General features: G+C 42.1%; 1 protein-coding gene across 2 annotated transcripts in view; it reads left to right on the forward strand.

Moving 5' to 3' along the window:
• Window positions 1-17,970, forward strand: part of FRY (FRY microtubule binding protein) — a 179,370-nt gene that overhangs the window by 40,176 nt on the left and 121,224 nt on the right. For both annotated transcript variants that reach the window (XM_084279472.1, XM_084279471.1), the window contains exon 3: window positions 7,609-7,662. In XM_084279472.1, the coding sequence (XP_084135598.1) occupies window positions 7,609-7,662 (54 nt within the window). The remainder of the gene's footprint in view (window positions 1-7,608; window positions 7,663-17,970) is intronic.

Raw genomic sequence — 17,970 nt, forward strand, 5'->3', positions numbered from 1 at the left:
GGATCATGTTTGAAGTCAGTGAGGCACTAAATCAGGATTGCTGTGTTTTGAAGTTTAAATTTATGTGCTGTTTTCTGGGCTGAGTCTGGCACAGTACAGTTATACATCAGACAGCTTCATTTATGCCATACTTGATCTTGCATATCTGCTAGCATGAAAAAATGAGAAAAACATAAATATTTCCTGTAGTTACCTTCCCAATTTAGAAATCTGCTCAATAAGGTCTTATTTCCTTAGCTGGGTGTGTAGCATGGGTGAAGGCTATGACTTTTGTGGCCATCATACTTGTAGAAAGAGAACAGTGAAGGCTGTTTGCAAGGCCACCCTGGCATCCTTCTTGGAAGTCTGTCAGATTGATACCAGTAACAGTGAGGAAAAAGCTTCAGATTAAGTCACCTGGGGACACACCTTTTACGATACAGCTACAACCTTTGAGATAAATACATAGCTAAGAAAGCCTAAAATAAAGGGGTTTTAAAGAAAATTAAATACTTTCAGTCTTAAGAATTTCTTGAGTTCACTTCAAAAATATACCTTTCCTCTCTGTTGTTCTATTCTATGAAAATAAACACATATCTACCTTCATTAAGTAGCTACTTGACCTTAAAGCAGCAGTGGCTGTGAGATAGCAGACTATACCCAGGGTCAGCAGCTGCCTTTTTATTTCCATGGGCTGTTTGAGGGTTAAGAGAAACATGGTTCCTCTTTAGACCTCTCAGCTGTGCCTGAAGCAGCCCTGCAATTACAACTATAAATGTATTTGAATCAACTGATAAGGGTTTCCTATAGCTTTGATTAAATTAGGTCACATTACTTTGAATTGGTAACTAGCAATCTGGGCTCTGAGGACTCTGACAATCCTTAATGACCTTCTCTGGGCCTTGCTTACCTGTGCCCACAGCCCAGGGCCCCATTACAGCTCCCAGAGCTGTTGGTCCCTGTCACAGTGCAGCAGGGCTGGTCTCCAGCTCCCCACAGCCCTGCCTGGCCTTGGCCCATCCCAGAGATGCCTGAAGGCTGGGGCTGCCCCTGCCTTCACTGAGCAGTGGAGGACAGACCCTGGCTGTCAGGCCCTGTCCTGCTGTCCTCATGGCCAGGCCCAGCTGCTGCTGCCAGCCCTGCTGGGCCCTGACATCAGCAACGCCATGGGATCAGAGGCCATTCTGTATCAGAAACAACAGCAAGTGTCTCTCAATTTGCTATTTCTTTGGCTTGTTTCATCATTTTTTCTGATACATCAGTAACTTCAGATTAAACATTCTTGTGACCAAAATTTCTGAGTGTTCACATCTTATTTTTGTTGGTAGACAGCATAGTTAAAAGGTGCCTTTTGCAGAGAATGCGATAGTCAAGCAAAAATTAGCCTTTAATACCTGATGTGATGACATAGAATCATAGAATGGTCTGGGTTGGAAGGGACCCCAAGGATCAGAGAGCTCCAACCCCCCTGACACAGGTAGGGACACCAACCTCCAGGCCTGGAGCTACACAAGGCTGCCCAGGGCACCATCCAACCTGGCCTTGAACACCTCCAGGGACGGGGCATCCACCACCTCTCTGGGCAGCCTGTTCCAGCCCCTCACCACTCTCTTTGTAAAAAACTTCCCCCTAATATCTAATCTAAACCTTCCTTCCTTTAGTTTTAATCCATTCCCCCTTGTCCTGCCAGTGTCTGCCCTTTTAACAAGTTGATTCCCCTCCATAGCTATCACCAGGCCAGAGCAGTACATGACATGGATGCGAGAGGGGCAAGAGTCAGAGTGAGTGAGGAAAAGCCTGTATTTGAAACCAAACAGATGTTTTGTCACATAGTTTTTTATTCAGCATGTGGTACTGGGCTCATCCTTTTTCATGTGAACGAAACAAAAGAGCTGTTACAATGGAAAGAGCATAAAGAAAGACTAGGTGGAGCACTCCTGAGCCTCCCTTCTAAAAGTGCACTTTTCATTATTTTTATGCAGTAACTGGAATGACAAGTAGGTTTTTGATCTGAGTTTGTCAAAGCAAACATTTACAGGAGATGTGGAGTAATTTTACGTTTGTTTCACAGCCACTTTCAATGTGCTTTTCTTCCTCCTTATGAAATACCATGTACAATTAGCAGTGATTTTTAACTTAATTTTCGAAACTTACATGATATTCATCAGCATTTTCTTTAATATTTTTGAGGCCTATGTGTTTTTTCTTCTGCAGAGTTGAGGTGTATTCTTGAAGCTATATTTCATATATTTTTTATGTTTGCATTTAGAATTTCCTTTTGGTATATGTTCAGAATTTCAAAGGTTAATAAAGGAAATCCTCTTTTCTGTTTATTTTACTATCTGTGTACCACGGTCACTGATTCATGCTAAGCAGAACCAGAAGATAAAGATTCTGTTGTCATCAAGTGAACTGGCAGTCTATGTTAGGCATGAGGACCCACTGAATTGCAAAGAATGGTTGTAAAACCAGGACACTAATTGCATGTTTCATAGAAATTCCAGGTGGGAGACATTTGGGAGACTATCAAAGGGAACAGATTGTGCTTTTGAGTCAAAAACCTTGGCTTTCTTAATTGCTTAGGTATAAATTAACTAGGCTTCCTAGGGTGGTGGTGGTAAATCCCAAATAGTGGAAAGGTAAATAAAAGCTTAAAATTATTTCCTGAGGAGTTTGGAATGGAGGCAGGGACCAGACAAACTGTCGCTTTCAGAGACACCTGGCTGGTAGGTTGGTTGCACCTGAAGTGTAGGTGCCCTATCTCCTTTATTTCATCCCTCTGTGGACTAAAACCCACATGCCCAGCCTTCAGAAACAAATTGGCATCATGGCATTTTCTCCTGGGTGATACAGATGATGCTTTACAGACCACATGAGCGCAAGATCAGCAGTGATACCTTTTCCCATCTTTGTCCAGAATAGCCAGTGGCAGAGTTAAAAACGTAGCATGTTTGATCCAGCTGGTTTTGGAGCAGACCTTCTCTTAAAAAACATGCCTTCCTTTACTGCTGAAAACATAATACAAAGATGTTCAGTTTCTTTTGGGGCTTTCACGATGGTTCATCATAAGTGGGAAAGAATTACACTTGGGGATATTTTGGTTCTTAAGATGTGCTTACATGTGTTTCATATATATTTTAGCTGTAGTAGTTGAATGCAGTCTATGTCTACTCCATTTTATGTGAAAAGGTCCATTCTTCTGTTCCCTTTCGCTAACTCTTCCATCCCAACAGACTACTCTATAGTAGAGTGTGTGTGGCTGCTCTTTAGCATGCAGTGCAAAAGTTAATATTTTCTATCAAAATACCCTTGTATCCTCCATGCTCTTAGAAAAACAGGGGGTTTATCTCAGTCAGTAATACAGTACCCAGTCATAATTCAGTAGGAATAACATGCCTAGTGGTTGCTGAGGTTAGAAATAACTTCTAAAGGGCATTGCATATCATTCTAACACAGTGATGTTATCAAGCTTAATAGGCACTACAACATCCTTTTGTTTTCATGTTACCCTGAACACTCAGTTCTGTGACAGGTGGTCGAGCAAAGCTATTCCTGTGTAAATTTACTCAATTATATTTGTGTAGCAGCCCTGAAAAGGCATTCATATATTAACCATTAAAGGTAGCTGACAGTTGTTGGAGAAATGTTTTAGTGTGTCTATGTGAATAGAGGGTTTGACTGATAACATTCTTTTTTAGATAAATTATAAATACTATATTTAGGTGATGTTTGCAAATGTGATAAAATGTGTTTTTCCATTGCATATTCAACATATTATATGTTATCATATTAATCTTTTCAAAATATCAGTGAGGCAGAGGAAGGAGATTATTTTTTAGATGGGCATTCTGTTTTATAAGCATTGGTGATGCAAAAAAGTTTTTATATTTTTCCTGAAAAATGATAGTTTCAAATAGTAAATGCAAAACTATTCTTGCTGATCATTACTTATCTCTAACATGTATTCATATTATGGGAGTTCCCAGTGAGAACAAATACAGAGCATACAATTGAAGGCAGCACTTCAAACAAGAAATAAGGATGTTTAGCTTAGTGATTTAAAATGGAAATGTTATTATTGAGAGCCCATTCTTCTGAAATTTTCTGATGTTTTTTTATAGCACAGAATGCTATGGGCCCTCTCAGATTAATCCAAACTTTCTTTATTCATATTTTGTGGTTGTAGGCTTTGGCTCCAAATTCAGTCTACCTATTCATCCAAGATTTGGAAGACATTTCTGTAGAATGCATTATAGCTACAGAGACTCAAGCAGAGTCAACTCATACTATAAAAGGGCCTCTTTGGCATCTCTGAATTGGGTGGGCAATAAAATAAATAAAAATCATGCCTTGAAGCTGGGAAACTTTTTTTTTTAGGTTTTTAAAAATCCTGTTAAATAAATGTATCTGCAGGGTAAATAGACTACTATGGAATCTATTACTCAGAGATGATTTCAGTGCATTATACTTTTTAACCTTGGCTTTGCCAGTACTGAACCTTTGGTATATAATGAAAATGTCTACCATTGAGTATACATATATTGTTTATAGTAGCTGTCATAGCTACAATGTTGAAAATACTGTGTAAAATGAAATGGCAAGATTTGTAAGGATATTGGAAGTCAGTGGTATAGAATAGGCTAGTTGTTTACAGTAGATGAGAAGAAATTATATATTGCTTAAAGAAAAAATGCTGTTTTCAAGGGACAGCTGAAGCACCTGGGTGTAGTTGAGCTGTCTGAATTTACTCAGCAGTGTCTTCTTGACAGCATCACTTGCTACACCCATCATGCAACTAATCATCTATATCACTTTATACTTTAGGAGTACTCTGGCACCAAAAAAACATCTGTGCCTGGCTCTTCATCTTTATTCAGTTCATTATGCATTCACTACTCATCACTGGTAATAACATAAACAGTAGTAACTTCTACTTGTGAGTTTTCTCAGATCTCCACACTGCAAGTGTAATTATCTGTAGTTATTGCCATTCACATCAGGATTGCAGTGAGTTGCTCTGACTCCCAAAACAGGGGGAGTATGTGCAGAGACACTTGACTTCATGGGGTCAGCTTGGGTCCAGCCAGGCTGAGTGTCGTTGTAGTTGTTGCAGGTAGCATGAGTGACAGCATCATACTTGGAGAGGGCAGAGGAAGAAGCAGCAACAGCAGCAAGGTGAACAGGAGGATGAAGAAGAGGAAGGGCAGCAGTTGCTGCCTGGCAAGGGCATGGGGAGAAGGGAAGCGTCAAGAACAGCAATAGGTGTGGGATGGGATGAAGGAAGGGAAAAAGCTTCAGTCAAAGCCATGGACTAAGGACATTGAGAAATTAAGGCAGAAGAATTACAGAATCACAGAATCATAGGGGTTAGAAGGGACCTTGAGAGATCATGGGGTCCAACCCCCCTGCCAAAGCAGCTCCCCAGCTCATATTGCACAGACAGGCATCCAGACGGGGCTGGAATCTCTCCAGAGATGGAGACTCCACCACCTCCCTGGGCAGCCTGTCCCAGGGCTCTGGCACCCTCACTGGGGAAAAGTTCTTCCCCATGTTGGTGTGGAACTTCCTGTGCTCCAACATGCAGCCATTGCCCCTTGTCCTGTCTCCACAGACCACTGAAAAGGGGCTGGCTAATTCCCCCCTGCATCCCATACTTCAGATACTTATAGACATTAATTAGATCCCCCCTTAGTCTTCTCTTCTCCAGGCTGAACAGCCCCAGCTTATTCAGCCTTTCCTCAGAGGGGAGATGCTCCAGGCCCTTCATCATCTTTGTAGCCCTTCTTTGGACTCTCTCCAGGAGATCCCTGTCCTTTTTATCCCAGGGAGCCCAGAACTGGACACAGTACTCCAGGTGGGGCCTGACCTGTCTGGCTTTTGGTAGGTGTCCTTGGCTGGTCTCTAGCCCAGGTCTGCCTTCTGCTGTGACCAAGTCCGTTGGACAGTTTCTTTTCATGTACCATGGTTTGGGAAGCTGTTGTTAAGAAGACAGATAGGAGTTGTATTGTGTTCTCAAAATGGAGAGATCTTCACTCAGAAACTGAAGTATTTGTGAGGTGTTTGTGCTTCCAGAGATATGTAACAGGTTGTAAGGACAATTTGAGAATTGCAGTCCGAGACCCGGGTTCCTTTTAAATGAGTTGGACACTACTTTTGAAATACTACGTGTTGTCAGATAGTCAGAAAAGTGTTGTCCTCCCCTGAGTGACATCTAGGTAGGGTAGCACCAAGGTACTGATCGAGGAGGACTGGGGAGTGTGGGGGTGTGATGTGTCTGTTTCTGGGCTACAGGATTTTACTGTGACTGTTCATTACCAATAACTGGTTGTAAGTTTCTAATTAATAGTCGTGCTCTTAATTTAACCTGGAGAAGTCACTGTAGACATTGAAAATAACAATGAAAAATATTGGTTACTGTCCTGGATAGATCAGCAACTCAATGGAAAATATTCAAATGATGTTTATTCTTTTTGGTAGGTATTGAGGGGATAGTGTGGTCCTCCTGCAGCCAGCTGGCATTGCAAGTGGATCAGCATAATTCATTTCAAATTCAGTCAGAGGCTTATACTGGGCAACATTTTCTCCAGAGGAAACCATTAAATAATAGAGGACTTTGGACCACCTCAAGTCTTTCCATTCCATTATCTCAGCAGCTTCACAGGTTTCTTTGTTTTGCATCTCCCATGCCTGGCAGTGCTGGTGTTGTGCCTGCTGCACTAACAGATGCTGAGGAGTGTAGTAGTTTGCTGAAAGCTGAACAGAAAATCTCATGCTGAGCTGGTGGGAGAGCCCCAGTCTTGCAGCTGTAGGAGAAGAAAGACGTGTGATTTATAGATGAGTCAGGTGCTGGCACATCTCAGACACCAGCAACAGAATCAGCACAGAATCGTGACAGTGACATGTTTTTCATCCTCCTTCAAATTTTGAACTGTTATTTTTACTGTGGTTTAGGAGATTCATGTTTTGGATGCTGTTGGGTACATCTAGAATCCCAGACTCTGTACTTCTACGTGCCTCAGTAGATGAGGCAGCTTGGCAAAAAGCCATAAAGGTGAATGGTTCTTCACACATCTCACATTTCTGAGATGGACAGCTGTCCTTCCATTCCAAAATTGCTTTGTTTGGTTTGCTTTGCTTTGGTTTTTGAGTAATACAGATATTTTTCCACAATTACCTTCCTTAAAAATGAACTCTAGGGTATTTAATTATTCTAAAACAGTTTTCTCTTTGAATGGCACCACATGATGCACTATATGGACATGTTTATATTGCCTCGTAGCATTATAACAAGGTACTCCTCTAGCTCAATGAAGCTCCTTGGTATTGGAGGAAATACCAGGTGCTTTTCAGGATTTTGAAAAAAAAGATATCATGGGTGTGAGCACGAAGGAACTCTGGTGCACTAAATGGTTAATCCTGTTCTTTCTTAGAGAGAGACTCTAAAGGCACTCTGTCAGTATTAGGTATGCAGAGGTCTCCTTTGCATATGAAACAAACTATCTCCAGCATGAAAGTGATTTGGAGGCAAATTACCTGAGTAAAAATCTAAGAGAAAAATAATAGTAGGGTTGATAAAATATATCGAAGTATTGATCTTAAGTAATATGTATTGAATGTGTTTTCTTTTAGGAGAAGCCACTGACCAAATCTCTGCAACGAGGAGAAGACCCTCAGTTTGATCAAGTAAGACTCTTGAAATCCCATTATTTCCATTCCCCAGGCTGTAAGACAAAATACCTGGGAGGCAGTCTAGTGTCCTTGTGTTATGGCTGAGTACTGCAAAAGCAGTATCTCTCAATGTACGTCAGTAGAATGACTAGTGCTTTGCATAACCACTCTTGCTTTGGAATTAGGAGGATTTTTACACTGTTTTCATGCTTACAGAGAAATACACACATGCATTATTTCCTGTCTGTTTTCCTGATGGTGGTTCATGGTGATCAGTGGAGCAGAATCTGACTGGAGACCTGTGACCAGCGCTGTTCCCCAGGGCTCGGTGTTGGGTCCAGTCCTGTTTAATATCTTCATTGACGACCTTGATGAGGGAACAGCATCCACCCTCAGCAAGTACCCGATGGTACAAAGCTGGGAGGAGTGGCTGACACGCAGGACACTGCGCTGCCATCCAGAGACACCTGGACAGGCTGGAGAGCTGGGCAGGGAGAGACCAGATGAGGTTCAACAAAAGCAAGTGGAGAGTCTGGCACCTGGGAAGGAACAACCACATGTATCAGTACAGGCTGGGGGATGAGCTGCTGGAGAAGAGCTCTGTGGAGAAGGACCTGGGGGTCCTGGGTGATGACAGGTTGGCCATGAGCCAGCAGTGTGCCCTGGGGGCTGAGAGAGCCAATGTGTTGAGGGCTCCAAAGCTGGACACAGTAGTCCAGGTGAAGTCTGACCAGAGCAGAGGTGCAGAATCCCCTCTCTTGATCTGCTGGCCACACTTCTTTTGATGCAGCCCAGGACGTGTTTGGCCTTCTGGGCTGCACTTGCACATGCTCATGTCCCTGTGAATTAACTTAACTTTGGGAGAGGAGATAGGTAGGTTCTGTAGGACTTCCAAACTTCACATGAATTTAACACATGCATTGTGATACATTATACCAGAAGCAAAGATGCCTTGTGAGAAGGCCACTGACACTCACAAACACTCACTTCATCATTTTAGCTTCATAAAATCTTGCTCTCTAGGTTATTCTGTAGCTGCCTTTTGGGAAGAAGTAGCCTGCTTGGAGGACTGTTCAGAGCAGAAGGTGAACAGTAGGATTTCTGCGTTGCACTGGGGAGCTCCCTGTCTGCCTTGCTGACCACAGAGAGACCCCACAGGGAAACCAGCTGCTGTAGGCTAAAGGAGGCTGTTTTATGAATATTCCCTACCTGCCTAATGAAATTTTTTGTGGTATTTTGACCTGAATTTTATATATCTTGTTTTCCTTCCTTTGGGAAGAGTGTCACACACAAATAGGAAAGGAAAACAAATTCAGCCACCCATATGCAAACCTCATAACACTGTTCCTGCAGTGTATTAAACAAACACATAATGGGTGGCCATGATTTGATTAAATATTCATGGTTAAAGAAATTGTAGCCCCTTACAAGGAAGCATTACAAGACTTATGCTTCTTCTAGTTATTGGTAAGTAGACAGAAAATTGAACAATTAAGTCAATTAGTTGAGAATAGTGAATGCTTCCTAGAGTGAAACAACCGCGTATTTCGTACTGTAGCAATTTACTCTGAATACTGAGGGGGGAAAACAGATGCAGATGAAAACAAAGGCAAATAGAGTTGATAGAAAGGTAAAGAGCTGCAGTTGCCTTCGGTGTCCTCTCAGAAAACCTTGGTTTCAGCTCCTTGGAATTTTCCAAACGAGCCATTCAGATTGAAATATTCGGACTGTGCCACAGCCTGAGCTGTTGTCAGGGTTTCCCTTTTCAGATTTCACATTGTTTTCTGCTTGAACAGCACAATCATTTTAAGGTGTTCTAGTCCTCCTGGGATTGATGTACACCTGTGATTGGGAGATGGGACCTGAACCTGGCTGATGAGCCTGTTTTGAACAACATGGTTCATCCTTACCAAAATAATTTTAGTTTGGCTAAGTTGCAGCAGAGATTTGATAGAACTCAGGTAGAGTAGAGATAGGAGGATAGTCTTTCTTTACTTGGCATGTTTCACTTGGCAGACTAGGTCAGTACATGTCAGTAATGTTCACAAATGATAACATGTCAGTAGTGTGAAGTTCTCACAAAAGTATGGATAATTTAGCTGATATTTAAAATGAAGTTATGGTCTACCTGGAAAATTGTGAAGATCCTGATTCCAGATGATACTAAAATCCAAGAAAGAGGGCAAGTGCATCTCATTTTTATTTTTAAAGTCAAATATTTAAACGGTCTATGGAATGAAGGTACACCAGGTTGATAATCCCTTGCTTCTTCCTTCTAGGTAAGGTGTGGAAAGCTTTGGAGTTTATTCCTGGAACATAAAAAGTTAAAACAGCATCAATTTTAACATAGAACCCCTCAAACCATTTAAAACCATTATGAGAACATTGCTTACTTCTCCTAACAGCTTTATCTCTGGCTCTCTGAGAATCAACATGTCCTGTCCATTCTTAACCAGCGTTTCAGGAATGCTGGTTGTGATGGTGGTGATGGATCCAGCTCCTGGGGACTTGACTGTGCACAGGCAGACCTGGTTCTCTCTGCATGGATGTAGTGTCAGTGCCTCCTGTTAGGCAGACAGGATTGTTGTGTGGGCTTCATCTGGCCGTGAATTGCATCACCTTCCTCAAACTCATAGTAGTATCTTGAGCAATGTATGAAGTAATCGTGCTCATCCTGACTTTCAGACTGTCTGACCATTAGCCTAACCAACTGGATTCTTACACTGACTGTATTTTCCTTTTTAGGTGTGCATGTATATAAAGAAAAAATATACAGGAAATAATGTAGTTTCTTCACAGGGTTTTAAATGTCTTTATGATGTATTTAAAATCTTGTTGTGAAAGTTCTTGATTAGACAACTCTAGCTGCCTGTTGGCAAAGAGCATTACTGCTCCAGCATTAGCATGCTCTGAGTCCCCAATTACAGAACTGTTATTAACACAGTACTACTGAACTATGACTTAAACTTCCTATTACAGGAAAGCATAAGGTTGCAGTACATGAAAAGATCAAAAGCTAGGGTGAAAAAAACACATAGCTATCCAGGAGGCTTATCCTCACCCACGGGCACATTTTTATTAGTCTTTTCTCAGCCCCTACTAAAGTATCTTCTGTTCTTTCCACGGTATATAAATGTTCTGTGATCTGACAACACTGGAGGCAGAATAAGGGCACCATGCAATCATGGACCAACCTGCAGATGTTTTTCCATATGAAAATACAAAATGAATGTAATGGTTTGGCCATGGAAGTGAAAACTTCACAGCAAGGCTTAATTTTCATATGAAACTGTCTACATGAGGTGCGTGTTGCAGGAGTTTTAGTGTAAACTGCACAAAAATTTGTGCTCATTTTAATTATACTGCTGTCTTCTTAGAAGTCCACTAGATTAGAGAACACAGATCAGAAAGGAAAAACATGTCATGTTTTATATACTTTTCAGAGATGGGAGCAAAACCAAGGTCAAGCTAAAAAAAAAAAAAAGGAAAATATAACTAAAGAATAAAAATGAGGAAAATACAAATATAACTAAATAAGTCACTAAGCAACATACTAATGATTAACTCTCCCTTTTTCATAACGGCCTAAATGTGTTAATCATAGAATGACAGAATGGTTATGGTTGGAAAAGACCTTCAAGATCACCGAGTCCAACCATCTATCCAGCCCTACTAGGTCCAACACCAAATACAACATTTACTCTTCTTTTAAAGACCTCCAGGGATGGTGACTCAGCCACCTCTCTGGGCAGTCTGTCCCAAAATGACATGCTGATAAGTAATCCCATCCAATATATATTTTTCAGGTGGAGTAGGTGAATAATTGTGTCCTCATCATTGCAGTAGCACTGCACTTGGCTCCTTCTGTGTTTTCCCTTTCCCTGCATTTTACACGTTGTCCTCCTTCACCAGCAGAAGGGCACACGGTGGAGGAAGTATAAGAAATGGTGGTGGTGTCATAGAACAACCCTTGGTTCCTGATCAGAGGTTTGGGTTCAAGCAGTGTGTAAAGGAGTATATCTGAAGCCAAAATTAAAGGTAACATGCTCAGAAGTTGCTGCACGCTAGAAATAAATGGGTTTTCATGCAAACTCATACCCTGGCAGTAAAATAGCTATAAACATTGCTACTGTATAAGCAAGCCAGGTAAAATTACCCATCTACAAAATTATGGTATAAGAAAATCCTGGTTTTTACTCACAAAACCAAGGACATAAATGAAAACTAGTGAGTTCCACTTAATAACCCTCAGTTTTAACTGTTCCCAGGGAGATTTAACTTCATAGCACTTCCAAAAAAAATGCTTAAAACAAAAGTGTGAATGAAAGGAGATCTACGTGAACACAACTGCACTACTTCCTCCTAATGTTTAGTTAGAATTTTTCAGTTAGAGTTGTCTGGTCTAGAAATCTGTCATTAACAGAAAAAAACTATGATGCTTTGTCTCAGAGTCCAGCAGAATTAGAGCAAGTAGCTGCTTTGCTTACAGTTTAGGGCAGTTCATCTCTCCACCTTCCCCCTGCCCCAGTCTAGAATATTTGGAATAGGAATTGTTGACTTTTTAGAATCATCGAATCACAGAATGGTTTGGGCTGGAAGGGACCTTAAAGAACATCAAATTCCAACCCCCCTGCCATGGGCAGGGACCCCTCTCACTAGACCAGGCTACTCAAGGCCCCATCCAACCCGGCCTTGAACAACTCCAGGAATGGGGCATCCACCACTTCCCTGGGCAGCCTGTGCCAGTGCCTCACCGCCCTCATAGTGAAGAATTTTTTCCTAATATCCAATCTAAATCTACCCCCTTCCAATTTAAAACCATTTCCCTTCATCCTATCACTCCATAACCTTCTAAAAAGTCCCTTCCCAGCTTTCCTGTAGGCCTCCTCAGGTACTGGAAGGCCACTCTAAGATCTCCCCAGAGCCTTCTCTTCTCCAGGCTGAACAAACCCAACTCTCTTTGCCTGTCTTCATAAGAGAGGTTCTCCAGCCCTCTGATCATCTTCATGGTCTTTCTCTGGATCCATTCCAGCGGTTCCATGTCCTTCTTATGTTAGGGATTCTAGACTTGGACACAGTATTCCAGGTGGGGTGTCACAAGAGTGGAGTAGAGGGGCAGAACCACCTCCCTCAACCTGCTGGCCATGCTCCTTTTGATGCAGCCCAGGATACAGTTGGCCTTATGGGCTGTGAGTGCACCTTGTGTCAAGCTTCTCACCCACCAGCACCCCTAAGTCCTCTGCAGGTCTGCTCTCTAGCACATCATCTCCCAGCCTGTATTGATGATGAGAATTGCCCCGACACAGGTGGAGAACCTTACATGTGTTCTTGTTGAACCTTATGAGGTTCACAGGGGCCCACTTCTCCAGCTTGTCCAGGTCCCTCTGGATGACATCCTGTCCTCCTGGTGTGTCGACTCCACCACTCAGCTTGGTATCATCTGCAGGCTTGCTGAGGGTGCACTCAACCTCATTGTCAATATCATTGGTGAAGATATGAAATATATTCCCCTTTTCCCTTCACATCTAGTTTAAAGCCCTGTCTATGAGCCCTTCAAGCTCCTGGGAAAAGAACCTCTTTATGAGAAAGGTGGTTCTCATGTGCTGCCTGTAAGCCTGGTGCCATGTAGGGCACCCCATTGTCAGAAAAACTGAAATTATTATATTGGCACCAGCCATAGAGGCATGTATTTATCTCCTTAATTTCATATACTAGGGAGGAAATTGTGCCCCTGGACTGGGCATTGGTGAGGCCACACCTCGAGTGCTGTGTCCAGTTCTGGGCTCCTCACCATCAGAAGGACATTGAGGTCCTGGAGCGAGTGCAGAGAAGGGCAACCAGGCTGGGGAAGGGGCTGGAGGGCAAATCCTCTGAGGAGCATCTGAGGGAGCTGGGGCTGTTTAGCTGGGAGAAGAGGAGGCTGAGGGGAGACCTTCTCCCCACCTACAACTACCTGAAGGGAGGTTGTAGAGAGGTGGGCGATGGTCTCTTCAGCCAGGGGACAGGAGATGGGACAAGGGGCAATGGCATGAAGCTGTGCCAGGGAAGGGACAGATTGGACTTTAGAAACAAATGTTTTCCTGACAGAGTTGTCAGGGCCTGGAACAGGCTGCCCAGGGAGGGGGTTGAGTCACCTTCCCTGGGTGTGTTCAGACAAAGGGTAGATGAGGTACTTAGGGATCTGGTTTAGCTTAGGATGGGAATGGTTGGACTTGATGATCTTCAAAGGTCTCTTCCAACCTTGTGATTCTGTGATATGATATCCTGGTCTTCCTGTGGTCTATGAGAGTTCTTCTGTTGATTTCAAAGAGTAAGAATTTCGTTCCAGCTGTTATTTTCCTTAACGTGTATTATTGTGGTTATGGGACTTTGTTATAGATGTGCATGGAGTGGAAAAAACACTGAATGGAAAGAAGACACTATTGCATGGCTATGGGTATCCTAAATACAGCTAAATACCTTCATCACACTCTGCTTTCAGAAGCATTGATAGAAAGTGTAAAATCTCACTCCTGCTGCCCATTATCTGGAATTTACACAGCAGCAATTTGAAGACAGAATATGCAGACACTGTACAAATCATAGATTTAGAAAAAAACAAACCATCACTATGAAAAAAGGAAATGCTGCAATTTTGCATTATTAAAATGGCAACAAAATGTACATTTCACATACACACTGAAATACTTGGTATGAGAAAAACAGGCAGAGCCAAGAAGTGAATAATACTCTTGGAAACTGAATGCAGTTTTGAAGGTAGTTGCTGTTAAAGCACATGGAAATTCATATGTGAAATAAAAAAGTAATCAGCATCTACCTGTTAGTGGAAATACTTCTTATATTTGTGTTTTGACAATATAGCAATATTTTTATGAAAGTGTATAAACTGCAGTGAACTATCTGGGCAGAATCTCATTACATTTACTCTTACATATTAGTCAAAAATAAATATTAAACATTTACCTAAAGTATATTTAATGCTCTGTGAACACAAGATTTGAACAGCTCCCTACTTGTGCAGCTTTCTTATCCTTAAGCTATACAGTAGGGAGTTCATTTATGATGGAAGAACATGATCATTTGCCCAACAAGGACATATTTGTACATCTGTGCACTCCCTTTCAGGAGCAGCACAGAGCTGGAATTCATCTCACTCCTGGACTTACTTCCAGTAAATGAAAGGGTTGAGTAACCAACACGCTGGCTAGACTTCCCTCCCTTCCTGTTCCCTCAGAGCCAGGTCTTTGCCCAGTCCACCCTTCCTTCCTGTCTTAAAAGTGCAATGAGAGAAAGGTTTTTTTAAAAAATGAAAAAGCTATATTGACCTTTTATCCCTACTAAAGACACACTCTGTAAACTGAGCAGAGAAAGCACGGCTTGAGGAGATTTAACAAGAATCACTTTGATTTTTTGTGGTTAGTGAAATTGTGTAACTGGGATTTAAAGGATCACATTAATGTATATGTTGGTGAATGTGCAGGAAGCCCTGCTTGAAACAGCTCTTCACTTACAGTTTAATATTGGGATCTCTGTGAAGATTGAAGAATCACAGAATGTCTTAGGTTGGAATGGACCTTTAGAAATCATCTAGTCCAACCCCCCTGCAGTAAGCAGGGACATCTTCACTAGATCACGTTGCTCAGAGCACCATCAAGCCTGACCTTGAATATCTCCAGAGATGTGGCCTCTACTATGTCTCTGGGCAACCTGTTCCAGTGATCCACCACCCTCATATTGAAGAGCTTTTCCCTAATATCCAACCTAAATCCTAAACTTAAACCTTTTTGAGTTTAAAACCATTACTCCTTGTCCAACATGCCCTCATGAACAGTTCTTCCCCAGCTTTCTTACAGGCACCTTTCAGGTATTAGAAGGCCACTACAAGGTCCCCCCGAGCCTTCTCTGAACAGGCTGAACAAGCCCAACTCTCTCAGCCTGTCTTCAAAGGAGAGGTGCTCCAGCCCTTTGGTCATTTTTGTGGCCTCCTCTGGACACCCTCCAACAGCTCCATGTCCTCCTTGTGTTGAGAGCTCCAAAGCTGGACACAGTACTCCAGGTGAGGTCTCACCAGAGCACAGCAGAGGGGCAGAATCCCCTCTCTTGATCTGCTGGCCACACTTCTTTTGATGCAGCCCAGGATGTGCTTGGCCTTCTGGGCTGCACATGCACATTGGTGGCTCATGTCCCACTTCCCATCCATGAGTACTCCCAAGTCCTTTTCCTCAGGGCTTCTTTCCAGCACATCATCTCCTAACCTCTATGGATAATGGGGATTGTCATGACCCTGGTGCAGGACCCTGCCTTTGGCTGTGTTGAATCCCATGAGGTTCACCTGGGTCCACTTCTCCAGCCTGTCCTGGTCCCTCTGGATGGCATCCTGTCCCTCCAGCACACTAACTTTGCCACTTATCTTGGTGTCGTCAGCAAATTTTCTGAGGGTGCACTCAGTCCCACTGTCAATATCATTAATAAAGATATTAAAAATATTTAGGTCTGTTTGGGGATAGAATTTTTAGTCATGCCTGTAGCAATAAGACCAAGGGCAATGGTTTTAAACTAAAAGAGGTTGGATTCAGACTAGATACACCGAAGTTTTTTGCAATGAGGAAGGTGAAAGACTAGAACAGGTTTCCCAGGGGGGTGGTAGATGCCCCATCCCTGGAAACATTCAAGGTCAGGCTGGATAGGGCTCTGAGCAACCTGATCTGTTTGAAGATGTCCCTGCTCATTGCATGGAGCATTGGAATAGATGACCTGTAAAGGTTCCTTCCAGTTCAAACTATCTTATGATACTGTGATTCTATTCTAGTCCTCCCCAGAAAACCCTTTTTCATTGCACCTCATAATTAGCAACTGGTGATGTGCCAGCTTCAGAAAACCTTTTGGAAGACAATAGAGAAGCAACTGAAATGTCTAAGTGTCCTGAGTTGGTAGTGAATAGTTTGCACCACACTAGGTGATTCATGTTTTCCAAGTATTTATCTGAAGTGTTGGGCTTGAAGGCTTTGATTATAATTGAGCATGGGCTGCTGTAGTAGTTGTTTGTGAAAGCTCTGTGTCACTGCTGCAAGCAGTGCCTTCATGCCACCTTCCACAGCAACTTGTTTCATATTTCAGGTAATAAAATATATTGGAAACACTAGATTGAAAGCTTTCCTAAATGAGTACTTTTTAAGAAGCTTATTTTTACAGGGGCAGTTGTTACAGCTTTCTAATGCTCCATGTTTAATTTTACTTTATTACTTGAGCAGTAATAAACGAAGTGTCTCACTGACTTAGACCACAACATCACTGTGAATCAGTTAAATTCTGAGGCTAAAACACTGCAAAAGGCCACCATTATCTAACCTGTCATCCACAGAATTTCTCATTTAAGGCTTTAGCAACATTTGGGAATTGTAAGTTGCTCATTCTCCCAGTTTTGTCTTAGTCAAGAAGTTCACACAAACTTGGTTTGACACAAGATTAAACTCTACTGATGTTTAATTCCACAAACACTGAAACATGCTGGTTTAAATTTAAGCAGGTGGATAAAGCTGGCAGGGTTAATGACATTAATCAGTGTGTTTGCCATGAAGTACATCCTTCAGCACTTCGCTCCTGCTACTCAGCACTTTGCAGGATCAAACCCTTCACGATCTTGAGGTGGTCTCAGATCTTCTGGATCAGCAATTTATCACTGGTTTAATTAGTTATTTTCTTAGAATGTGCCCAAACACTGTAGTTGTGAACATTCACTTGCAATACATGTATAATTCTCTTGTATAATAATGGAGGTGTTTTTTCAGCCTAGCTTTTGATCTTTGCATGTTTTGCAGCTTTGTGGTTTCCTGTAATAGGAAGTTCAAGTCATAGTTCAGTAGTAACATATTTGGTAACATTTCTGTAATTGGTGACACAATTTATATGGAGTGAGTGAACAGTAATCTTCTTTTCCAGTATGCCACTACAGCTGTTTAATCTGGGACTTTTAAGGATTTATTTAAAACTGTGTTTTATTTATTTGTGCATACAAAGACACAGGAAACTGCAACTATTTTCATCTATGTACATATGAAAGTCTAAGTTATCAGGTTTGTGAATCTAATAGTAAGGTGAATCCATCTGCATGTTCATTTGGTGAAAATTATTGCAAAACTTGTGTATTTTCTCAATATATTCTGAGTTTAAGGAAGGGCATCCAGCAGTCAGACACAACCATGAAGACCGTACCTAGCAGTACCTAACAATGCTCCTGTTGCAGTACTAGCAACCTGGTCTATCCGTACAGGCTGGGGGATGAGCTGCTGGAGAAGAGCTCTGTGGAGAAGGATCTGGGGGTCC

Source organism: Gallinula chloropus (assembly GCF_964237585.1).
Source record: "Gallinula chloropus genome assembly, chromosome: 1".
NCBI classification, from domain to species: domain Eukaryota; kingdom Metazoa; phylum Chordata; class Aves; order Gruiformes; family Rallidae; genus Gallinula; species Gallinula chloropus.